This window comes from Plectropomus leopardus, chromosome 12, assembly GCF_008729295.1.
Source record: "Plectropomus leopardus isolate mb chromosome 12, YSFRI_Pleo_2.0, whole genome shotgun sequence".
Lineage (NCBI taxonomy): Eukaryota > Metazoa > Chordata > Actinopteri > Perciformes > Serranidae > Plectropomus > Plectropomus leopardus.
Window position 1 is genome coordinate 27,813,151 of NC_056474.1, and position 26,258 is coordinate 27,839,408.

General features: G+C 38.5%; 1 protein-coding gene across 1 annotated transcript in view; it reads left to right on the top strand.

The window, feature by feature from the left end:
• ctnnd2b (catenin (cadherin-associated protein), delta 2b) overlaps nucleotides 1-22,938 on the top strand; it is a 161,759-nt gene extending 138,821 nt beyond the window's left edge. Inside the window, exons 17-24 of the mRNA XM_042497886.1 lie at nucleotides 3,091-3,264; nucleotides 4,254-4,404; nucleotides 7,608-7,866; nucleotides 9,498-9,582; nucleotides 10,831-10,957; nucleotides 14,297-14,425; nucleotides 16,120-16,196; nucleotides 20,116-22,938. Of these exons, the coding sequence (XP_042353820.1) occupies nucleotides 3,091-3,264; nucleotides 4,254-4,404; nucleotides 7,608-7,866; nucleotides 9,498-9,582; nucleotides 10,831-10,957; nucleotides 14,297-14,425; nucleotides 16,120-16,196; nucleotides 20,116-20,379 (1,266 nt within the window). The 3' untranslated portion in view covers nucleotides 20,380-22,938. The remainder of the gene's footprint in view (nucleotides 1-3,090; nucleotides 3,265-4,253; nucleotides 4,405-7,607; nucleotides 7,867-9,497; nucleotides 9,583-10,830; nucleotides 10,958-14,296; nucleotides 14,426-16,119; nucleotides 16,197-20,115) is intronic.
• The last annotated feature ends 3,320 nt before the right edge of the window (nucleotides 22,939-26,258 follow it).

Here is a 26,258-nt window from a genome sequence, read left to right on the forward strand (position 1 = left end):
TACAGAATGAGTGCATATTTCTAAAAAAAGACAATGAAGTTTATCATTTTGAACAAATATCTTCTCTTTGTACTCTATTCAATTGAATTTAGGTCAAAACAAATTTGGAAATCATTGCATTTTGTTTTTATTTGCGTTTTACGCAGGATCCCAACTTCTTTGGAATCATGGTTGTAGAATTTTTTTCTAAATTTCCTTGGTCTGTCCATCTGTTGCCAACAGGAAGAGTGTTATCCTCCGGTTAGTTAAAAAATTAGTGCTCTTTTAGTTGTAGAATTGGCAGAAACCATGCGGCTGCCTTGGAGTAGGCTCTAACCTCTTGTCATGTTAATAAGCAATCAGCATCACATTCTGGTTGAGTGGGAGACATCTTTTACAAGTTCTGGTGAAGCTGTAGGGATTGAAAAACCCAACACTTCCGGTGGATCAGGGGAGGGTGAATTGCTCATTAGCCCTGCATGCTTTTTAACCCCCTTTCATTTTTGGAAATGACAGAAAAGGGAGATTTTAGTGATGAGGCAGGCCTTTAACTTCCTTTTTTCCAGTTGAACCCTCAAGGATTTTTTTGCATATCCAGGCAGATACCAGGAAGATGAGGGATCCTAAAACTAACCCTGGATCACATTGTAAAGGGACAAATCATACCCTCACCGTAATGATTATACGTAGCCCCTCCATCCCCTGTCTCTTCCCACTATCTGTCTGTCTCCACTCCAGCGCAGCTGTGGGTGATTACCATGAAGTAGCAATTGGGGAGCTTGTTGGAGAGGGCAAAACTCTATCGACTGTGGGGTAATTAGAGAGAGAGAATGAGGAGAGGAGACGAGAGGAGGCAAGGATGTGTTGATGGAGAGAGGAGATATAAAGGGAGACGAAAGTTAGGGTTAAAGGAGCTAGTAGACACAAAAGGATGAGAGAGGAGACAGGAAGAAGGAAGTCGTAGAATAATAAGGTCAAAGACAACAAAGGGAAGCAAAGGAAAACAAGACGTTTTTCTTTTTTTAATACAGCCTGTTGGCAGTGTGACAGAGCCTCACCAGACATGTGAGATTACGTCATTGCAGATGGAGGGGCGATAATATGATTTTGTATACAAGACAAACATATGGATTGATAATATAAAAGACAAGAAGTAGACCTACAAAGGATCACAAAACTGAATTAAAAAAAATATTATCTTTGCACTGTATTTGATTGAATATAAGTCAATAAGGATTTGCAAATTATTTTTTACTTGCGTTTTATACAGCATGCCAACTTTTTTGGAATTGGGATTGCAGCATTTCTCTCTAAATTTCACGGGTGAACCGAATGATATTGGACAAAGCTGAGGCCGATGCAGATCTTTGGGGGGGGGTGCAGCAATACTGAGTTAAGATGTAAAGAAGTCATTACATCTCAGACAAGTTTGATTAACAGCTAACACACCTAAAACACACAAAAACATGGCTTAACAGCAACAATATGAAATGAAAGTACACAATTTTCCTCCATTATAACTCACAAGGTTCAAAGACAAAATTATCTATTATAGACACAATTTCCCCTCATATACAGTGGTCCCTCGCTATAACACGGTTCACCTTTCGCGGCCTCGCAGTTTTGCCGATTTTTTTTTGTGCAATTTTGCATGCTTTTTTTTTTTTTTTTTTTTTACAGCGCATTGTGTTCTGCATCCTGATTGGCTAAGGGACTGTAGACCATTGTCAATCAATCTCCTCCGTGCCGTGTCTCCTGTAGAGTACAGAATGCATTCAGCTTGCCAAATTTACAGTTTTAAAACATCTATAATAAAAAAAAAATTGTAAATTGTATTATTGTAAAAAATAATGCTGACTACTTTGCGGATTTCGCCTATTGCGGGTTATTTTTAGAACGTAACTCCCGCGATAAACGAGGGACCACTGTACAACATGCCAATGTTATTAGCACAAGCCTATGGCATTTTACATTGCATAAAGTAGCCTAGCGGGTAGTCGACTTGTTGTCTACTCGTATAAATCACACACAAGACTTAAAATGATGTTTTGTAGGGGCTTTATTGTCGATTTATTGTTTCTCATCTGTAAAATAAAAGTAAATAAAGGAGGTCTGCATCACCATGACATTAAATACATTTCTAATGGTGCATATCAGGGTAATGCATCGGGAGCAGCATAAGGTACATTATAGGGTACAGTCTAGGCAGTATAAATCTCAGTTTAGAGGCTGTTTGTTTTAATGACTTGAAGCTCTGTTTGCATGCCAGTGAGAGGCCAAAACGTGGTTGAAAATACCAGTTTTCAGAAATATCTGTACTAGTGTAGACAGGGCTTAAGTCCCAATCTCTTTTGAAACTGTTGCTGCCAAGCCTTTCATTCTAACATGGGACATATGCAGTTAAAAATCATAAAGGTGGCAGATTTACCACTCATAATTCTTGGTCATATTTCAAAGAATGGGTTCTTAAATTCAGGCAGTGGCGTCAAAAAAATAATAATCAAAAAACAAATGTCACTTGCAGATTTTAACAGTTGTAGCCAGCTAGTTAAGCACTGCACTGTGTGTTTCCAAAGAAAAGGGGGGTTCATATTACAACAAGTCTAATATGTAGTCTAAGGCAGCATCTAATGATTACTTTTTGGTTCAAATGACTTTTTCCACCCCTCAATGCACCTACTCATCTGCACGTCAGTCAAATGTCAGTACCAGTGATCTGTGTGAATTATACGGCAGTGTCACTGAGAAATCTCCTTCATTCAGGAGCCAAAGCTTCCACAGTTATTATTGATATACTGTATGTGTGTGTATTTTTCAAAATGCATCATCAATGCAGGCGGAAATGTCAGATTTCAATTACAGAGGAGATAGAAAAAACAAATGCACAAATAGATGAATGCCACCCTATTTATACCCTGCTTATGAATAGTAAATCTCTCTCTCTCTCTCTCTCTCTCTCTCTCTCTCTCTCTCTCTCTCTCTCTCTCTCCCCCTCTCCCTCTCCCTGTTTCTGCCTGAGGGGACCATGCTGGCACCCTACCACTGTCAAACCTTGCCTCACACAGAATTCAAAATGCTTTTCTATTCTGAATTATGTCTCATCTTCCGCAGTGGGACGGCGTCGGCCCATTTCCAGACTTGGCGGAGCCCCCGAAAGGCATCCAGATGTTGTGGCACCCCACCATCGTCAAGCCCTACCTCACACTGCTGTCTGAGTGCTCCAACCCAGACACCCTGGAGGGAGCAGCTGGGGCTCTGCAGAACCTAGCTGCTGGCAGCTGGAAGGTGAGGACTGTGCCTATATTGCTGTGATACTAAAGGGCATCTGCAGGAGAGTGTTGAAGTTCCAGAGGGATCCTGAGTGCTCTGAAAGTGAGAAATCTCTCTGAAATAACAACCTCTACAGCCACCCCATATTCTGGTCATATTGTACTGTGGGATAGCAAACCTTACTTACTGGCTCTTTGAAATTCCCTCATGCATGAGTTCCGTTGGGTACACGTCTCTCTGAAACCAACATTCAAGTCAGAAAAAAAATGCATATCGTCATAATAAAAGTATCTTATCAGTATGTTACAGATAACAATATGCATCATACCAAGGACTCTCTGATGATAAGATTAAAAGTGTTTATTTGTTGTTAGCCTCAATGATTTTTATTTGTTTATCAGTTAATTTGATAGGGTTTCTTTGTTTCTTTTTAAAAAATCATCCTTGACAGATGCCTTTTCTTTTTAAATAGAAATGCTAATAAACACGGCACCATCCATTTTTCAAAAAATATATTATACATGGTGTTTCTAAAGCTTTTAGCCACATCATGTGCCCTTTCCTCCCACCCTAAAATCAATTCTTAGATACATGGCGATTCTCGCTTTGAAAGCGTCTGTATGTCTCCATGCAGAAAAGACAATTAACAAAAATGTAATTCTCGACCTAATGATCCTCAGCTGAAATTTTGTAAGACCGGCCTGTATTATCCTTACAGCTTAACCAGCTGGCTGGTGAAAAATAGCGGACGTAAGGATGTGCATCATGTTTATGTTTTAAGCAAGGCCAAGAACAGCTTTGAAGAGAATGCCAATGAAAAAAGTCTATGCAGTTTTAAAGAAAGCCACCCAACCTGAGCATACAGGATACAATGAGTAAGGGGCTTGCAATTAGTATTGAATCTCAATGCACCATGATATACAGAGTCCAGAGCATGCAAACACTGCAAATACACCCTCTCTGTCCACCTCAAAACCCTTCCTTCCCTCTGTCATTCTGCCCAGTGGTCGGTGTATATCCGGGCGGCCGTGCGTAAGGAGAAGGGCCTCCCCATCCTGGTGGAGTTACTGAGGATAGACAACGACCGTGTGGTGTGTGCTGTGGCCACCGCGCTGAGAAACATGGCTTTGGACATTAGGAACAAGGAGCTCATTGGTGAGTAGTTAAATCACAGTAAACAAAAAGTGAAATTATAAGGGCGGTCTTGAAAAAGGTTGAATAAGACTCTGCCAATAGATTAACCCTTTGAAACCTGAGCAAATAGGCTTGATTTCTTTCAAAATCATGGGAAGAAGGCAATGAGCAACTGGGCAACTTAAGAAAAAATGACACAATATCTTCGCATATGAAAAACAATCCTAATTCCACGAATTTATGCAATTTGCAGGGCATTTCTTGTCAAGTTGCTCAATGCCTTTTTTCCAGGTTGAAAGAAATCAAGCCAATTAGCTCAGTGTTCAAAGGTTTAAATACCTGTGAAAGGCGTCTAAATGCAGCACAAAAAGTGATGCTGATCCAGGTTCCAAAGGGTTAATGCATACAGCCATTTCCAAAGCAAATTATTCAAGAATTGTGCCATTTTTTATAGCAGTGGAGTAAAGTGCATAATTCAGCCTTAATTGAAGATAATGGCACTGAAAACAAGTGCAGTTATCTTCGTCCACTTGCAGAATCACTCACTTGCTTTTATATTGAATATGATACTTAGTTAAGTAGAGATGTTTAGCAATAATACTTTTAAAAGGAGCTTTTAAAATGTCTCTTGTGTAGAGGCTTACTGCTGTTAGGACTGGCTGACTGGCAATGGGGTTGACGGTATCTCTGTGACAAGAATTGAGATGCATGTCTTTATAGTGTTTGTATTTATGCAGATATAGAGAAAGTTGACTTTAAGCAGCATTGTTGCTCTGACTGATGGTTTGATGCTCGATCTTCCTTTGGAGACCCGGTGATGTCTGCAGTAAACCCTGCTTTTCTGCCGGTCTCCATAGCAACAACCACATGCCTCCTTCCTTTTTCTCTGCCTGATGCTTGAGGCTCTGAGCTAAGCTGTCTGTGTCAGTGTGTACACTGTCTATGTATGTGAATGCAGCCATTCATGTGTGTAGAGTATGTAGGTTGTGATGTTAATCTTATATCCCACTGCCACGGGGCATGCACGTATATTCTGATGGGACACATTGTCCTGCCCTCACTCACTGTTGTGTTGACATGATGAAAATGCATTAGAGACACAGCATATTGTGTCATAGCCTCCTCAGAGCTTTCATCAGGAGCTATCAATGCTGAGTGCACAGACAGGTCTGCTGTGAGACAACTGTTGATTTATTGCTGCAGTGTTACAAACTCAATTAACTGCTTCACTTTCACTGTTTGTATCTCAGTAATAATGTAAATGTTGACAATAGTATATTGTAATAGTTAAATTAAGCTGTTCTGACTGTAATAAGCATGTTTATATGTGTGAATAACTTATTAATTCCTATTTGGAGGGAACATGTTTTTTAGAACATGGTCCTAAAATTGCCAGGAAATTAGTAAAAAAAAAATAAATACATAAACAAAAAGTAACTGGGAAATTACCTGAAAAAAAAAAATATATATATATATATGTATATATATATATATATATATATATATATATATATATATATATATATATATATATATATATATATATATATATATATATATATATACATACATCTATTATATATATATATACATACATATATAATATATGTATGCATTTTTTCTGTAACATAATTTAAAAAATATGGTTACAATAATTTTACATATAGTGTTATGGACATTTTTCCCTAGTACTTTAAAAATGTTCTGTTTAAAAAAATTTATTTTTTAGGTCATTTTCTTGTCACCTTTTATTAGTTTCTTACAAACTGCAGGACATTTTTTTCTCATGTCTCTAAAAGAAATCAAACCAACTTGCTCAGTTTTCAGGGGTTTAATAGTTTGTAAAAGGCATCTCAACACAGCACAAGAAAACTGATGTTGATCCAGGTTTTTCTAAGGTGAGGGCTGCACAATATATTGTTTTAACATCATTGAGATGACAAAAGTGCAATGAACATGTTTAGAGAGGGTGATATCACACTGTTGCATATTGCGATTATGCAATTAAGATATTATATAATATCTTAATTATATTATATAAGAGATTTTTTTGAGCAGGTTGAAAAAGAAAAGTGTTGTCAGAAATATCGATTTATCAATACATATTAATTCTTCATATTTGAAATGGTGTCAATGCTTATTTTACTTCAGTATTGATACTGGCTGCACTTTTGCACTCTCTCTCGTATCCTTATAGGGATAGTTCACCCAAAAATTAAAATTCAGTCATTATCTACTCACCCTCGTGCTGATGGAAAGTCTGGTGAAGTTTTATAGTCCATAAAATACTGCTGGAGTTTCAAGGGGAAAAGGCATTGCACTCATCTCCCAAACAATTGAAGCAAATGGTGACCAGGATTCAAACATAAAAAAAAATACATAATAAAACCACAAAATGTTTCCATACTGCTCATCCGAAGTACTCAAGTGTCCTGAAGCCCCAGTGGGCCAAGTTGTTTTGAAAAAATCTCACTGGTGTTATGTTTTTAGCCTTGTTGTAGCCTGTAGCTCCTATTATAGGAGCTGCGTTGACATGTGCGTGCTCGCATAAGACCGAGAGCTCGCTGTATTTGCACACCAGTGTTTAGATGCGACCCGTAAGCCTCCCGCACATTCGTACTTGTTAAGTATTTGGTTTGTGATTTATAAAAACACTTCTTATTAAAAAAGAAAAAAAAAACGGATCTTGAGTCTAGCTGCTTCATGCACCAGCAGGGTTTTTACAACAGGAAAAAAAGTGTAGATGTGAGCTGTCTGTAGGCGATGGTGTTGCTCTACCCCCATCACCCAGGGTGATGACCCAATCAGAGTGAGGGGCACAGGTCAGCATGGACAACATTGCCTGACAGGAGCACTGGGCTGTCATGGGAAATGTAGTCAGTCAGTGATGGATCACGTGGTCAAGTCAGCATTATTGTCTGACAGCCCCACAGGCCTTATTTTCTGACTGGTAGCTGGCAGTTTTAGCTTTTATAGGTTTTTCAGGTAAGAAATGGGAAAGAGCAGAGACCACGATCGACTTAGGGATTGTCCAAAAATTACTGAGTCAGTGTATATTTTTTTTCTGTAGCCTACTTTTGATCAAAGTTAGCATAACACAAGCTTAAATGGCATATTCTTCATTCCTGTTTCATCTTTCCCTTCTCCGTTCCACTTCCAAACCCCCTAACCAACATTATTCCACATCAACCCCATCCTGTCACTCTTAACCATCATGCCCACAGGTAAATACGCCATGAGGGACCTGGTGCACCGCTTGCCCGGGGGCAGCAACAACAACAACAGCAGCGGCGGGGGCGGAGGAGGTGGAGGAAGCACCAACAGCAGTGTCCTGGTGGGGAAGACCATGTCGGACGACACCATCACGGCTATCTGCTGTGCGCTGCACGAGGTCATCACTAAGAACATGGAGAACACCAAGGCCCTGAGGGACGCCGGCGGCATCGAGAAGCTCATTGGCATTGCCCGCAGCAAAGGAGACAAGTAAGCCGAATGAGAAGGTGACGTCAGGTGGAAGAAAGAAGAAGGGAATGTAGAACGATGAGAAGGTGGAAATAGGCTTAGCAAGCATTAACAGACAAGAACATGTGCATCCTTGATATTGCATCATAGTACCTTGTAGTTGATGAATTCATTCAAAATGTATCCATAATTATTAGCTTTTTTTCCCAAACTGCAAACACTAGAATTTGAATCTCTGTGATGCTATTGAGCTTAATTCTGTGTTGTGAGAAACATCACACATCAGCACTCAAATCACAGAGTCACCGTGTCTCAGACAGCTGCTGGACTGGAGATAATCTTTATTTAATTGTCTCCATATTTCCAAATGTTGATTATGGGACGTACACATATTACTGCTTATCAGGCCGCCTGCTGTTCTGTAAGAAGCATACATTTGTTTATTTGCTCATGATCAAAGCACATAGAGCATGCAGGTAGAAAACAGTGTGGAGAGGGGGGCGTGAAGAAAGAGGTATTTAGGCATCAACATAAGAGGGCTGATTGGGAGTAGGCCAAGAGTCCAGTGGACAAGAAGGTGAAATGAGAAAGGGTTCGACGGTGAGTGTGGTGAAAACAGAGAGAGATCATGCAGCAGAGACATGGGGCGGAGGCGGGAGGAGGGCGAGGGGCTGTGTGCTTGTTTTAGAGCTATGAGTCAGCAGTCAAAACAGTCAAAAAAAGAAAGTTTGGCCAGTCAGATGTCTGTTTACCTGCACACCTGCCTTTTTTGGCATTTTTGCCTATTTTTGAGAGTTGATTGTAGAGATGGACAAGAAATATTTGGGAGGGTGGGGGCAGGAGGGGTGACATGCAGCTATAGGGTTGCAGCTTTATACTGGCTTTAAGGTTTGGTGTGAAAATTGTCAGTTATATGCTTCTCTGTGATATGGGGGAAAAATGCAGTGCAACGGAGAATCTCACCTTTATTTTTATCATATTCAAAAGGCAGACTTTTTAGTGAATAATAATAGGCTAAAACTAATTTCTCTTATAATTCAAAGGTTATTTCACTGTTTTTTTAAGAGACGTTGAGCCCAGGGCCCCATTGTGTCATAAATCCACCTATGACTGAGGGTGTAAATCCATAGATAAACATGTTTTTTTCTTTTGAATTCTTGTTCTTCAAAGAGGGTTTTTTGAAGTTCTCTACATTGCATCACTGAAAGGGCATGATATGCAGTTGCATATTCCAAAACAATAACGTTTACCAAAATGACTTGAAGAAATAAAGTTTAATTTGCAAGGCGGCTGATAAGGCCATATGAGCCAATTAAACCTGCAGCCATTAGTCAGCTGAGTTGAACCCTGGAGGACGCAGAATGAAATATTGGCCAATCAATCAATCAACCAAGCAATAATGCAATTTGGCCTCAGTACAATTCAAGTTCCATATTTGAGGAGATAAAGAAGATGTTCTCATTTTGTATCTTTGGTCGTCTTTCTTCTTCGCAGACAGGCAGAGCTTTACATACTGGTTTAGTGTCTCTGCTTTATGTCTGTGTCTTTGTTCTGGTGCATTTAGATGTTTTCATAGCTCCTATCAGTACAAAACAAAATGAATGACAGTCAGGCTTTATACTGTATGTTTTTTTCCTCTGCTGAATTCCCAGACATAGTCCCAAAGTGGTGAAGGCGGCATCTCAAGTCCTGAACAGCATGTGGCAATACAGAGACCTCCGCAGCCTCTACAAGAAGGTAAAGTGTGAATGTGCTCCGGCTGTATTAACACTGAAAACTAAGTCAGGATGATACTATCACTGCAAAAACTGAAGTCTAAGTAAGATTAAATATCTTAAATCAAAGCAATATATTGTTTTTTGTGGGGCCAATTTTATGATTTGTTTTAAGCTGTTTGCAGCTTTTTTGTTTAGTGTAGCTGTGCTGGTTTTAAGATACATTTCCCAAACATATAGCCTTATTCTTTTATTTATTTAGACAGTGGCACTAGCATTTGCTAATTTATTCTTCATATTGAGAGTATAACTCTTAAATCTTGTATCTAGACAGACGAGTTTATTTTTAGTTTGGTCGCACTAATTTCAGATATCTGTGGTTCTTTTTTTTTTAATTGATTTATGTTTTTATTATATTTAGACCATTAAAACAATATACAGATGCACCATATTACCAAAACATCACAAATCCTCAATATGCCACAAACAAATGCCACAAAATGAGTTAAAAAACAACAAAATCAAAACAAAAACAATACAGAGACAAAGACACTATTCCTAAAGAACAAAAACAAAAACAAAGTCATCATGATCATCAGTCTTCTAAACATAAGATATTCCATTTTCCAGCATAGTCTTTTATTGTTCCCTTACTATTTGCAATAATGCCCTCTAACCTAAAACAGTGTTTCAAAAAAAGAAATAATATTAGGAAATGTAAAACATTCAAAAGTAAGTCTCTTACCCAATCAATAACTGTATTTAAAATCCTTGGACATCCATTTCTTATTTGACCAAGTATTATTTTTTGAGGGCACATTTATTAACAATAGGAACTGTAGAGCCATTTTTTCAGGGTCATTCAAAATGTCACCACTGACGACAAAACCAAGAAAGATGCGACATGTCTTCAATTTCACTTTACAGAAGTGGCAGTTTTGAGCCACTTCCACCCCCCAAATGAAAAGCATTTTTCTCATGAACAATATCTTGGATAGAATTTAAATGGAAAGTATTGTGATTTAGCATCTATAATAGAATTAGAAGTTATATTATGCACCTGTCTCTGTGTCAACGGGGTATCTGTGGTTCTTTGAGGTGAGATATTTTTACCTGTGACAAAAAAATTTAGTATTTTTTTTAGTATTTATATTTTCTCCAACTTTATTGCTTTTTTTCTTGTTTTTAGAGTTGATATTTTTACAGTGTTTTAGCTCTCACTATCTCCTCTCCCCTTTTTTTGCTCCCTCCCCTTTCTTCTCTTCCTCAGGATGGCTATTCCCAGTACCATTTTGTCGGCTCGTCCTCCACGATAGAGAGAGACAGACAGCGACCTTATTCCTCCTCTCGTACCCCGTCCATCTCTCCTGTACGGACCTCACCCAACAATCGATCAGGTGAGTCAACCCAGCACCCCCTCTTTTCTGTCTTTCCTTTTGTCCTCCATCAATCTTTCCATCAGTGCGGTCCAGTCAAACAAACCCGGCTCCATACGACCTGAAGTCTTCTTTAACCTTCACACTACGGCGGCCACTGACAAATAAATCTGCTGTCAGGTAAAATCCTTGCACGGTGCCTCCTAAAGAAAGTTTTCTGCCCTTGCGTTGTCGAAATTAGGGTTTGACTAATATGAGCGTTTCCAGGCTTGGGTATTTTTGGATTCAGGACATCTTGGAACTTAAAAAGTAGGAGAAAAATGTGATCCGTGTTTCTCTTGGGGCCTAAAAGCCTCTGACACTGACAGTTGGACAGTAAAGCCAACAATCAGTCATCCTGCATTCATGTGTGGAATATGATCAAAATGTTACACTGTCCTTTCCAAATATGGAATACCTAACTTACAACTTTTAAAACATTATAGGGCTGCTACAGAAAGAGCCACAGTGCATAAAGTTTTTTTTCATTCTCTCAGGTTGCATCAGTGATGGATTTTAAAAACCTATTTTTGCAACAGCATCCTTCATTAATGAGCATTGTGAATGCGAGGGAAGCTTGCCCCCTCTTCTCCACTAATTAAGTTTCTCATTTTTAAAGACCCTTCCAACATGAGAGGAATCTTTTCAAAAACTTAACACTGACTCATTTGACTTTTTTCTTGGACTTTTTCTGTACATGCAAGACATGATAATGAAGTGCATTTATTATATTCCTCTTAATTAGGCAAACACAATGTGCATTTAATTTCTCTATCTGCATATTTTATTTTTTTGTGCCGCTGTAGCTTGGATGTAATGTAACTTTACTTATATAGCACCTTTAAAAACAGAGTTTACAAAGTGCTTTGACAAACGAAGCAAAGCAGAAGTGGGATTCTTAGACGGCGATACTACAACAGAAAACCAAACAGTCCTATTGAACACAAGCAAACCAAAGGTCAAATAATGCAAGATGCGAGACATAAAATGTCAATCTAAAATAATACAAAGAAATAGACCAAAAACAACAACAACAGAAGCAATAAAAACAATAAAGCAACAAATAAAAGGAAATGGAACATAAATTTAAAAAAATAAAAAATAAATAAATAGAAAATTTAAAAAATCACATCACGTAAAAGCAAATCTATAAAAATAGGTTTTAAGAAGTGATTTAACAATGATAATAATAATAAAGTTAATTTATATAACACTTATCAAAATCAACATTACAAAGTGCTGTGCCATTAAAAGAACTACTAATTCTGCAACCCTGCAACATTCATTTCAGACTTGTGCTGTGTTGCTTATTTTTCGGTGTTATATTTTGTTTTACAAAGATAAACAAATGAAAGTTCTTTATACTTCTCTGCCCACTCAAGCTCTACCCTCCACATCCATCCTACACCCTATGGTGTAAGTAATAGTCTTTAATAAGTAAGAGACCAAATGAATAGAATAAACTTTTCTTTAAGTTAAAAAATGAATTTAGAAAAACTGTGGCAGGGAAAAAAAACATTTATATGACTTGTTTGACAACTGACAACGAGGCAGTTGTGCCATATCGATATATCAATATGCACTTGGAAGCTAAACATTAAACATATGTGGCCACAAACAACAAATGCATCATTAGACAGCATATCAACCAGAGGTACATGAAGCTTATTGTCATGAAATCTATATGCTGTTTCCATATTTTTAAAATAAATCCCAACTCTTACGTCTTATATTGTAATAGATTTTATCAAATGCGATGTAGCTTGACATTTTATTCTCCTAATGTAATAATGTAAGAGGGTGATCAGACCTCCAACGGTCTATGGCTTTTTTATGCACTCTGGCACCTAATTTACATTCAAAGTATACACAGAATCCCAGTGTGAATCAATTTATTTTCATTGTGAATAACAAAAGGGTCGACGGGCCATAAGTTGAGTATCACTGGGCTATAGGCTATAGCATCATTTCTGCAATAATTGTATTTTCACACAAGTTGTATTCCATCATATTTCACGACCCTGAAAGACTGGTATGATTTTTAAAAAGCCTCCACTGTGGAGATATATTGTTCTGTACATGCTAGCCAATGCATAATTCAAACCAATTTGAATTTACTGTACTGTGCGAGAGCATTTGAATGGTTCTCATTGGGCCGCATTTTTAAAAAATCACCAGAAGTGGATTTATGAGGCTGTCACCCAACAGTGGCAAAATGATAAACACTTTGGTTTGGAAATTAATTTTTTTATTTTGTTTCTCAGTTTACAATTGTGCAAGCAGATGGTCCGTCAAGCCATTTGTTTAATTTCACTGCTGTGGCAATTTTTCACATACAAAAGAAACCTTTCATAAAAAGCCTTAGGAAAGTGTACATTCCCGCAAGAGTTGTTTACCGCTGTAGGAGTAGCAGCAGGCAGAGGATAATTGGCCGTGTAGGTGCCGATATTACAATAGACTGGTGATATTAGCATTAATGAGTGTGTGGATCAATGCTAAGTGTTATACAGAAAAGAGACAAAGCGACAGATGCAGCCCTACAAACAGGCTGGCGGTCTCCATCATAGCCAGCAGCTTCTATGTGAAAGGCTGTTGATAATGATTTGAATATTAGAGGAAATGCAACCGAACCATATGGCACAGAATCAATAGCCAGGTTTCCTCCAACATGGCTAACCAGATCTAACTCATTATCTTTGCATCTGATCCCACCGTCCCCCTGTCAGCTCAGAATTTCTTTCTAACTGTCTGTGATACTTTTTCAATTTTATGGGGATTTTTGGGGGATATAAATAAACACAGACATAAATTAAAAGGCCAGCGGGAGTTCAAGATGAATTGTGTACATGTAGTAAATACAGGTGCAGTGAAAGATGGGCCTGCAGCCAGACAAAAAGAAGAAGAGAGAAGACAGAAGCAAGAGTAGAGCAAATTCAGGGAGGAGATATGACTCAATATTTACCTCTTTGAAATCACACCCTGGTCAAAAAGCTAGATTTCTGAAGAATGGCACAATACCCACAGAGCTGCAAAACAAACAGCACCCAGCGCCCCCCATTTTTGACTCATTTCAGGGTGATGGTTAGAGGAAATATTACACGCAGTGAAGCCTCAGTGTGTTGTGCCTTTGTTGAGGTAAATACAAAATCTGTGATGCTTGGAAAATCACTCTGGCCTTTCTGCCGTGAAGGGACTCCAGTGTGATATGAATAGTTATCCTTCCTGTTGTCTCCTCCATGAATCCACAGGTGTACTGATAATGCCTTCATGATGGATTGAAGGTTAAAGATGCCCCCATTGTTTGTGTGTGTTTGTGTGTAGCAAGCGCCCCTGCTTCCCCCAGGGAGATGATGGCGCTGAAGGAGAGGAAGGCAGACTATGAGTCGACTGGCAATGCCAGTTACCATGGCAACAAGGGTGAACACACGTCCCGAAAGGACGCCATGATGGGTAGGAATTCCACACTTTGTGTCCGATACTTAAACACCTGTAAAGCTTTTGTGTTTTCAGCTCACTTTGTAGCTTTAGAACAAATAGCAACCACATGTGAGTGTAGGAATTTCAATATTAAAAGAAAAATTCCACATTTTGATAAATACGCTTAATTGTTTTCTTGCTGACACTTAAATAACAAAATCAATACCACTCATAGTATCTGTACAGAAAATATGAAGCCGGAGCCAGATAATTAGTTTAACTTAAATCTCTTCTTCAGACACATTTTTAAATTTGCTTTCACAAGATATCATCCTTTTTATTGCTTTAATCATCTTTTTATTGTTTTATTTCTTTTATTTGTATCTGTTTACAAAATTAATTTGTCTTGCCTTTGTTTGTTGTTTGGCCTTGCTATTTGGCTTTCTGTTGTTATATTGCTTTTTGAGTACCCTGCTCTTGCTTTACCTGTCATAGTGTTTTGTACACCCTATTTTTAAAGGAACTATACAAATACAATACAATTGTTATTTTTATTATTATTTTTTTATTTATTTATTTATTTATTTATTTTTTATTCTCTCTTGTTTTTTATTATTAGAAATCTATCAAACAAGATACAAAAAAGATAGAGTGTATGAAAAGAGTGGTGCAGGGATGATGTTTTTTTGCAGGCCGGCCTGGAAGTTAGCATCACCCTGAATACCTTGACAAAAAGCTTATGGGATTTTTCCATTGAATTCTGGAAATTGCAAAGAAATAGGCTAATTTAAGTATCAAGTATTTTATACTACACCACTGTTGCATGACTTCAGTGTCACCACCACTTAGTTTCCAAGTTAACCACAATTAGAAAATACAAAAAATTGATGAAACTACAAGTTAGAGTATGAACACAAAAGGCTGTAAGGGCAGACCAGTGTGTACATTTGTTTCCATTTTCAACAACCTCTGTAGTCTATCTAGTGACTCTCTCACTTCTAAAACTGAAGTATTTGCTGACGTACTTTATGTCATGGAACAAAACATGAACGTCTCTTAAGCTTATGTGAACCACAGACCTTATTACAGGCATCTAACCAAAGACCCATCGACTTTAGAATGAGAAAACCAGAAGTGCAAAGATGCTAACTCATTTTGGCCATTCAGGTCTCATTCCTGCAGCACTGTATTACAAATGTTTGTAGGTGGATTTTGTTACCTTTGGTCAGAGCCAGTACTAGCTGTTGGCCCTTGTTTCCAGTATTTCTGCTAAGATAAGCTAATCAGCTGTTAGCAGTACCTTCTTACTTAGTGTGCAGACATAAGAGTGGGAGCAATCTTATCTTAACGGTCAGCAAAGAAGAATTCTCCCAAAATTGTCAAACTTATTAAGTGTCAGCTTCTGTCAGTGATATGAACTCACAGTATATGTTACTGTAAGTGTTTGTAAGACAAACAAAGTCTACTATATGGTTTGAGTGTTCAATGATGTAATGTTTGCAGACACTTTTCACACATTGACAGTAGCTATATGGGGAAAGTTCCAAAGTTCTCCTTAATCATCATCATTCATTGTCATTTTAATTCTTACTCTTAATGAGAAATGTTTCACGTCCACCTGATAACGCTGACAGCCTACCCACACTCCTCTACCTTCACCGTAGTACCTGAGCAAATGCCTCAGAGCATGCATTCACCTGAGGTCCTCATCCTCTATGTCTCTGCAGGTCAAATCTCCAGTGGCTCTTCCACGCTGCACAGAGGAGCTTACGTGTCACCTACTGATGACCTGAAGTATAATCAGGTAAGTCACTTTTCTGTGTTAAATGTGATAACTTTTGTGCCCTTAAAATTGTGATCACAGAGCACTCCGTCTCTGTATCGAGTCAAGTGCTGCAAGCAAGAATACCTCAAAGTATTCACCTCCTTTATGTGATGAATTACTACTACTAGCTGTCATTTAAATAAGTAGCAATTTGCAAAAGAATGCATTAGTCATGGACCTAACTAAGGAGAGATGTTCACAGAGGGAGGAAATGAAAACACCAGAGGCAAATATATTATTACATTTCTACTTGAGAATTTTAAGGGTCCCAAGTTCTCTGAAAAAACATTTAGAGAATCACAACATTTAATGTCTGATAGCCTAGAAGACATTTTTTTTCAGTCTGTTGCCCATCTTTGCATTTCTTTCTCTCTTTTTCTCTCTCTCCTGATGTTGATGTTTTATGCCGCCGCACCGATAGCCATGGCCAAGGGCATTATATGTTTTTTGATTGTCTGTCCTTTCTATTCTTGTAAGTGCGATATCTCAAAAGCACATTTATGGACTTTTTTTTTCTTTTTTTTTTCAATTTTGGCACAAACGTTCACATGGACTCAAGGATGATCTAAGGTTCTAAGGGCAGAGGGATGTTGTACACTGTAAAGCCCTCTGAGGCAAACTATGTTTTGTGATAATCGGCTCTATAAATAAAATTGACTTGACTTGACTTGATTAGATTTTGTTGGTCATAGGTGAAAGGTGATGGTCATATTGACCTAGCATCCATCTCATCCTTGTGAGCATGATGTCTCGAGAGGACATTTGTTCAAATTTGGCATAAACATTTACTTTGAGTCAATGATAAACTGAGTAGAATTTGGTGGTCAAAGGTCCAGGTCACTGTGACCTTGTCTGTGACATTCTCATGAACGCGATATCTCAAGAAAAGATGGGGGGAATATCTTAATATTTAGCACAAACATTCACTTTGAGTCAACGATGAACTTTTTAGAATTTGGTGGCCAAAGGTCAAGGTCACTGTGACCTTGGGTCTGTCTCATTTTGTGAACACTATATTTGAAGAAGGCCTTAAGGGAATTTCATCAGATTTGGCACAAACATCCTCTTGACTCAAGAATGTACTGGTTTGAATTTAAGGGTCAAAGGTAAAGGTCACCATGACCTCAAAAAACATGTTTTTTTTTGCCAAAACTCAAAAAATGTATATACTAATCGTGACAAATTTTCACACAAATGTCTATTAGGATAAAATAATAAAGTGAGAATTTTTTAGAAGGTCAAAGGTCAGCTTCACTATGGCATTGTAATGTTTTGCAAAAGCACTTTTCTGGCTATTACTCAATGTCATAGCTTATGAACACAAGGGGGGACATTTGGTCAGGTATGGAATTTGGTGACAATAAGCTTGGGTGTACACTCTGAAACTGTGCTGATTATATAGATTGTATATTCTGTGCTGCTGCGAGGTAGATGTGAGTGAAGCATCCATGGTTTTTCTGACATGCATGTAAACTGTAACTTAAACCTGACAGGTTCACAGCGGCATATAACGACAAGGCAGTATTTCTAGTTTTTATGCTACATTGCAAGCTCTGCTTACCCCTTCATGACAGTTCAAGAGAATGAAGTGCAGTATAGTAATTCCATAGTAAGTTGTAGATGGAGATAAAATATGACAGCAGAATGAGTCCCTTTTTTGTATGGGAATTTAATAGTGACACAAAGGGGGATAAAATACAATGAGGGTCACTATAAACTTATAGAGTCCCATTTATGCTTTATAGTTATACTGCAGTAAATTGCCTTCGGGGTGTGGCTTTCAATTCAGCTTTGTTGCCAGTAAAAGCCTTTCATATTACCCATCACACCCTTTGGCAGCAATATCTAAGACTGTTGTTAAACGTATGACTTGGCAGTCTCACAGCAGTGCACAACAATCTAATCCATTTTTTGTGTTAAGATATTGGTTTGCTCGCTAGCTAAACAAACAATCTGGTGAGCCAGCCGTCTTTTTGCGAACCATTGAGCTAAATACACTTTCATAACTGACAGATACCGAGATCTTTACTGCTAATTTATGCTGGTTCAATTCATGCTTATTCTTGGGGACTTATGGCTTTTGATGGAAAATGCATTATCGTATTTCATCCCCCAAAAATATAAAAAAGAAAGTCACCAACAGGTGTGCAAAGTCCATTTTGGTTGCAATGGTTAAATATCTTTTGGCACATTCAGATATAGGTATTTAGTTTTTGATCACAGAAGAACTTTTTCATGTTAGACATGCTTTTATATGCATTGTAGGCATCTAATTCTATAAGGTTTGCACTAGAGGGCATCCATGCTCTTAAACCATTCTGCTTTGTAATGGTCTCGTACACACAAAAGTCATCTCCACCTAAAGGAGCTAACTTAGTCTGGTCTGATTAGAGTTCTTCTGCTTTGTTTAGCATAGAGTTGGCTTTTGATTTAGTTATATTTTAGTCGATAGGTCTAAAAGACATGGATACAACCTGGGTTTGGGTATCATTTCTGCACAGAATTTTCTGGTTGAGTACTTGTACCACCTCTAGCTACTATTAATCACTGAAATCCCATGTGTCATGCTAGCTAGAGCTGGTAGATGTCTATAAACATTTGGTGTGTTTTAGAAATGTGAGTCACATTGAAACTGATTTCTGAAGGGGCTTTTCAAAGTTTTTGAACAAAGACCATTATTCCTAATGCTTAAATAATCTCAAAGCTATCAGAACTTTTCGACCCTGAACTGCTTGCATGTTGTCCATTATTTGTGTCTCTATTTTTTATGAATCTCTGCTGGTATTTTACTTTTGTTCATATTTTACTGGTATTTTTACAATTTGTTTTGGGCCTGTCTGTCTGTCCCATTCTTACGAATGCTATATCTCAACAGCGCCTCGAGGGAGTTTCCTTAAATTTGGCACAAACATCCACTTGGACTCAATGATGAAGTGATTAGATTTTAGTGGTCAAAGGTCAAGGTCACTGTGACCTTCTCTGGTTCATCCCTCTGACACAATATCTCAGGCACACCTTGAGGAAATTTTTCAAATTTAACACAAACTTTTACTAAGACTCAAGATAGAATTGATTAGATTTTGGTATTCAAAGGTCAAGATCTCTGTGACCTCACGTCCATTGCATTTTCATGAACTCTCAATAGGATCTCAAAAAGGTCTTAAAAAAATATTATTAAATTTAGCATGTCCACTTGGACTCAAGGTTGAACTAATTAGAATTTGGTAGATAAAGGGTAAAGGTCAAGGCCACTGTAACCTCAGAAAACATTTTTTCGCCCTAACTCAAGAATTAATTAACACTAATTATGACAAAATTTCAAACACATATACAGAATAAAATAATGTTCAAAGGTCACTTTCACTGTCATTGTTATGATGATAATGATCTGCAAAAACACTTTTATTGCCATTATGCATCACCATAACTCACGAACAAAAGAGGAGAAATTTGGTCAGAGATTGAATTGGTGACACTAATCATGGCTGTCTACCTTGAAACTGTGCTGACTGTACAAATCTACTGTGCTGACGAAGTGAAGATATGTGTGAAGCATCCATGTTAAGATGCTGTAGCTTTTTGCAGCAACATCTGTGTTTGAAACGATGTCAACTGTCATGCACCATGAGTCTGGACAGACATGAATGTAAATTGCAACTTGGCTGGTGGAGGCACACAACTGTGAGATGGAAATTCTAGTTTAAAAGATATATGCACATCATCTGCATATACTTGCATTAGTGGTTCTAGCTTGGAGTAAAATGGAGACGCATTGGGGGTAGTTGTTGTTTAAGTATAGAACTCTTGTGCATACCCTCACGTCATGATGTTTTGGACCTAGCTGTCATAATCTTGCTTTTCTCTCAATAACAGTCTTTGCTTTTTTTTTCTTTCACAGATCTCTTCTCAAGGCCTGCCGTCAGAGCCCTACCCGCCTTTCCAAAACCCTCCTCCGCCCGACAGCGTCAACTATGAGGACCAAACCTTCTATGAGAACCAAGTTCATGGGGGAGGGCGCCCCCCGCAGGGTGACCTCAACATGCACCTGCAGGGCCTCAAGTCCACCGGCAACTATGTAGACTTCTACTCAGCCTCACGGCCCTACAGCGAGCTCAACTACGAGACCAGCCACTATCCAGCCTCACCAGACTCCTGGGTCTAAGGGGAGATGAGGGCGGAGGATTAGGAGGTGGAGGAGGAGGAGGAGAGGATGGACGGTGAAGGGGTTTAAAAAGTGGAGAGAAGATGAGAGGACAGTTTCCCTCCCTCCCCATCCTCCCCTGTAGTTCCTGAGTAGCATCATAGATAGCAGGACATCAGAGAGGGGAGGATGGAGCGCAGGAAAAGAGACATGGGGAGAAAATCTAAGAAACGCCTCTCTTAGACATCAGGGGGAGAAGAAAAAGGGGACAAAGGAGGCACAGAAGCGACCAGAGGAGCGGCCATGCATGTGCATGCACACCACCAACAAAAGTGACGGACACATTTTCTTTCTGTGTTTAGTTTGTGATCAACTACTGCGAGACGGTTCAGCAGACAGAAAGACCTCCTGCACCTGAAGGCCTATGAATACAGAATGTAAGAGGGACGGACATGATGAAAGAGAACATAAAGGAAAAGGTGGAAAAAGGTGGAGGATATGTGGAGATAAAGAAGGACAATGGAAGAGAAAAATGAATCAGTGGACTCGAGGATGGATTTGGATTGCGAGTGGAACGTGTGAGAGATACCCAGGAGAGACCTGTAAATATGTGGTATAGCAACATGGCTTTTAGTAATGTGAAGCACAAGAAGCAGAGCTGTAGGACATGTAGGACGTCTGTCACACAAACCTTTGTTTCTCTCCATGGCTTCAGCGTGATGTATCCTCCTCTGGGTGAAGAACGCTTCTGGACTTTGTCATTTGTACAAGTTTTTTGTTTTTTTTTTCTTTTTCTTTTGTTGTGTTTCTACTTTTTTAATTCTCGATTCTGGTTGTATAGTATTTGATGTACACTGTACATTTACGGAGATGCATTGTGTACTGTACATTGCACTATTTTCTGTGTCATGTCAGGCCTTTCGCCATCGGGTCCACCTCACTTCCTTCACTGACTATCCTCCCCCTTCAACACACACAATAATACACACACAGTATCTGCACTCAGACTTTCCAAATCCATATCACAGCTGCAGACGGATGTCAGCGTGTTGCTATTGTGAAATATCGGATATGATTTGAGTATTGAAGCATCAGTTCTGGTAGGTCAAGGTGCTCCTTTAACTGCCCTACAGATAGTTTTCACTGGCTGACTCAGGAGCAGCCTTTACCGAGACAAAACTCGAGCTTTCTTTTTTTTTTTTTTGGCGGCTGTCTTTCTACATTAACACCTCAAATCCGCATTTTGTTCCCATGAGCCCCTCCTGCAAGTGAACTGTGCTCATTGTGTATATAACCGTGCCAAACAGGGGTTACTTCCCCTCAGCTGAAGAAGACGGAGGGGAAGGTTTAGGGGCGTGTTAAAGGGTCCAAGTTCAGCAGAAGCTCTCGGCTGAACATCCTTGCGTTCTAACGATGCTAGTTTGTAAATGCTTTGGTTTTTCTAAACTGTGTTTTACTGGGATGAAACCTGTCTAACTGCACCAGGACTGGGAAGAAAACATTAAAAGAAAACTCTAAAAAAGAAGAAGAAAATCACGGAGGGACTGTGACCCGGCGGAGCATCGCTTCCTCCAAAGTTGTACAAAATTAGTTGATTTCTGTGTTGTAAAATAATCAATGTTTGAAGTAAAAAAAAAACAAAAAAACTTTTCTGAGAGATGGGTGGCAAACTTCATGGTAGACAAAACTGTTAATAGAGTACGGATATATATTATATAAATATAAATATATACTTTTTATGTGCAGATGTGGATGTCACTTATAGCAGCAACATTATGGAAAAAGACTTGTAAAAGAAAAAAAAACAGCTACATGTAGGAATTTTGTTCACATTTTATTTTCTGGTCAACACACTAAATTGTCGACTTTGTGTAGTAATGTTGTTGCTATGTGGAGTAGAGTAGACCAGGGCCCAGGGATACACGTTGTCACTAAAGCAGTCCAAAAAGGTGCTACGTCCATGAGAGGTATTTCCAACATGTCTGTATTTTAACTGTGCACAAAATGTTTGTTCCCCTTTTGCATTGATAAACTATCGACTATTAGCCACATAACTGAGAACAATCACGTCGGATTTTCCATGCATGAAAACCACCCACCCGTTCTGATTAATTGGCCTCCTTATGCTGAATAGCGAAAATTCCATGAATGCATGAGTATTTGTTGTCAGTAAATTTGGAACTAAATGGTGATTTTATTTTATTTTTTAATGTGAGAAAGGCTAAATTGTTAAACGTGACAACAGACCCTGGTTCTCCCTACCCACTGCTGTTTAGAAGTCCTAGAGGTCATCTTCCGATGCTTGAAAAATGACTCATAATGCAACTGTCCCCACGAAAAACACTGGATGAAAAACAGACGTACTGTATTTGTTAGTAAGCATCTGGAAACTGACAACGTTATGTATGTCCTTGTGATCCTTAGGCAGAAGAACCTGACTATAAGACCTGTATGGAGATATTACGTCGGTAACCTTTTTGTTGCTAGACCAAACGTGTTTTAAAAAGAGAATTGTGAATCTTTCTATTGCCTCAAACAGATTGCAACTGCTCCAAAAAATATAAACGGACCATCGAAGAACCCCTGACTTTGGGAGTTGTTTGTTCTGTTGCCAAAAACGTGTCCTTTTGGTATTTTTTCAGTGTGTTAAAGGACAGTAGTTTTACTGGTATTGAGCTTTATCATTGTCTGTGTAAAAGTAAGGAGTGCTTTCAGTATTTCTAAAGCATACCATAAGTTTGAAATCCTACAGTCCATGCAGTAAATTTTACTAACAAGGACTCAAGACTTACAAGAACTAATCCATCGCAGTCAATATGTTGCTTCAAATTTTTGTCAGTTATTGTTTGATGCTATTTTTCTAAGGAAAATTGTTTGGTCAATTGTAAGAAAGAGAAACCAATGGGCTTAAGACCAAGTTAGGACTGAGACCAAACCACAAGAATTTCAAAAAGTTGTGAAATAAAGTCTCAAATGGTAACTTTGAAATTTTTCAACTTGGACCCTATTTTCCTTGTGACCAAGTGACTAATGGAAGAAAAAGAAACAATTTTTGGCAGCAGCAAACTGGCTGCAATGAACCACTCTGGATGTGTTAGCACCTTCAATTTATGTCAACTAAAAGTGCGTTCGTTATTGTTAGATAGACTAGAATCCCTTTTTGTTTAAAGGTACACTATGCAGGATTGCCGGTTACTGTTTCTAAACACGCTCGTCAGTGAAAGCCATGTCTGGCATGTGGCCTCACTGACTGTTTTCTGGGTTGTGTCTTGGATGTTCGCTGCTCAAGGTCTGGCACCTGGTTGCTACCTTTCTATGAAGCCCCGACCTCTCCTGAGCACTGCGGTGGAACACACCCGTACATGTTCTGAACACAGAAAATAGCAAGGAAAGAAGAAAATACAGGCAGAGGGCAGATAAATACACCACCACACACTTCTGGTGTGTCATAAGTTATGATTTTTTCTGAAAGCTTTAGTTTTAGGAACAAGAAGGTCTGTCTAATGTTGGGATCCTTTCTGACACCTAGAATAACAATCTGGACATGTCAGTGGAAAAAACAAGGACTTTTAGTGGACGTAAATTGACAGTGCGAACATGCCCAGAGTGATTACATGGCAGCCAGTTGATGCCCTCTTGCTCAACTCTGGACCATTGAAGACATTATTTCCATTACTCACAAAAACACGAGAAAATAGGGCCCAGGCTGAAAAATACCACAGTTACCCTGTGATATTGCATCCTTATAACCTCTGAAAGTGTGAGCAGTTCAGACATTCTGCATATAACTTCAAGTCCAAAATAAGGTAACTTTTTTTCACATTTTGAAACATTTTGGGGGGGGGGTATGGCAGCTGGACTTGCTAGAGCTAGAGATCAAAATTCAAAACGAGACAAGTCAATACACCTCTGGGACGAAGATCAACATCATGGAGGTGTTGTTACAGCGAGCTCAAGCGTTACAGTCCTGTTCTGTTTAAGTTTGAACACTGAAGTCATTGTTAGTTGCTTTGTATACTCCGTGAACTGTTCACTTCAGCACTTTTCAGATAGTCTGACTGATACAGTATTAAAATGGCCCACCTCTTTCACAGATGGAAATATTAGATGATGCAGCCCCATACAGCAGGCGCAGGCAGCTTTCCAGGGCTTTACAATAGAGGAAACAGAAGATCAAACCCTCATAAAAATTTAAAGGGAAGGCACTCATGAGATAATCTCTGTGTGTCTGTGTTTGTTGCACATTAATGTGTACAGGTGAATGCCCAGGGCCTTGTGCGTGCCTGTACATCCCTGTGTGTACAGTGTAGATCTTAACAAGCAACTATATAGACAACTACAGGGTCATGGGTGCTCTCTAGTGGTCACCAGAGAAACTGCACCACAGGTCGGAGTGGCGGCCATTTTAGTCTCAGAGGCCTGCTCTGCATGGCGCTCTGCAGAAAGATCAGCACACCACAGGCACAGATTTGATCTGTGAGGGCTGAGGTAAGCTCACGTCTTTTTGTGATTATATATGCACTGTTGAAGGGCCGAACAATGCACAAACGAGACGTCAAAGCTGCAGAAAAGACTTAGTGTTGAGAGTGATCTTTCTTTATCTGAGGCACACCACAGCTGGTTTGTTGCAGGGCACCTATAGTAAAAAACAATGTGCTGCAAACTTTGGGGGCTGCTTTTAAACATTCTATCTTCCTACACATTTTAATGCTTTTTTTGGACGGCTTTGACCTTTTTTGTGTTATTTCAGATGGCATGTAAAAGTATGACTTAATGATATTTTGGATTACATGCTATCCTATGGCTTTTGTTTTAAACGCTGTTTTAGTCATGATGCTGTACTGTAGCATTGTGCTGTTTTGGAAAAAATGCATCACTAAATACTGTGACATCTTTAATGCTGTGCCAAAGTCATGGACGACAGACTATACAATTCTGGGGGGTTTTTTTTGTGCATTTTTAGACGACAAATTACACTGTGAGGTTTCTTTGCTATTTTGCAGGACGACATGGTACACTGGGATGATTTGCATTTTTTGACAACATTCGTATTTTACTATGATGTTTTGATGACATTTTTGTTTTTCACCTTTTTGGCCTTTATTTCCGCATTGTATACTATGATGCATCTCTACCAGCCATAATATGTCATTTTCAGCCATTTTTATTTAGTCAAAATTTCACATTTTTCATCATACTATACTATGGCGTTTTCAATCAATTTTTTGACATGCTGAATTTTTACGTTTTTGACCCTTTTTTGCCTTTATTTCGTACATTGTATACTATGAAACTTCTCTAGAAACTATAATATATCATTTTCAGACATTTTTATGATGTGTCAGAATTTTACATTTTTCAACATACTATTCTGTGGCATTTTCAGTCATTTTATCGACATGCTAAATTATGACATTTTTAGCTTTTTTTGGCACTTGTTTTTACATTGTATACTATGACGCATCTCTGCAAGCTATTATATGTCGTTTTCAGTCATTTTTTCAACATGCTAAATTATGAAGTTTTTGGCCTTTTTTTGTCTTTATTTCCACTTTGTATACTATGACGTGTCTCTATAAGTCATAATATGTTGTTTTCAGAAATTTGACATTTTTCAACATAAAATCCTGTGGCGTTTTTTATCATTTTTTCAACATGCTAAATAACGATGTTTTTAGCCTTTTTTTGCCTGTTTTTCAACTTTGTAAACTATGACGCATCTCTACAAGCTATAATATGTCATTTTCAGCCATTTTCATGACATGTCAAAAATTGACATTTTTCAACATATTAATATACAGAATTTTTGGCCATTTTTTTTTTAGATGCTAAATTATGATGTTTTTGGTCTTTTTTTTGGCCTTTATGTCCACTTTGTATACAATGACTTGTCTCTACAA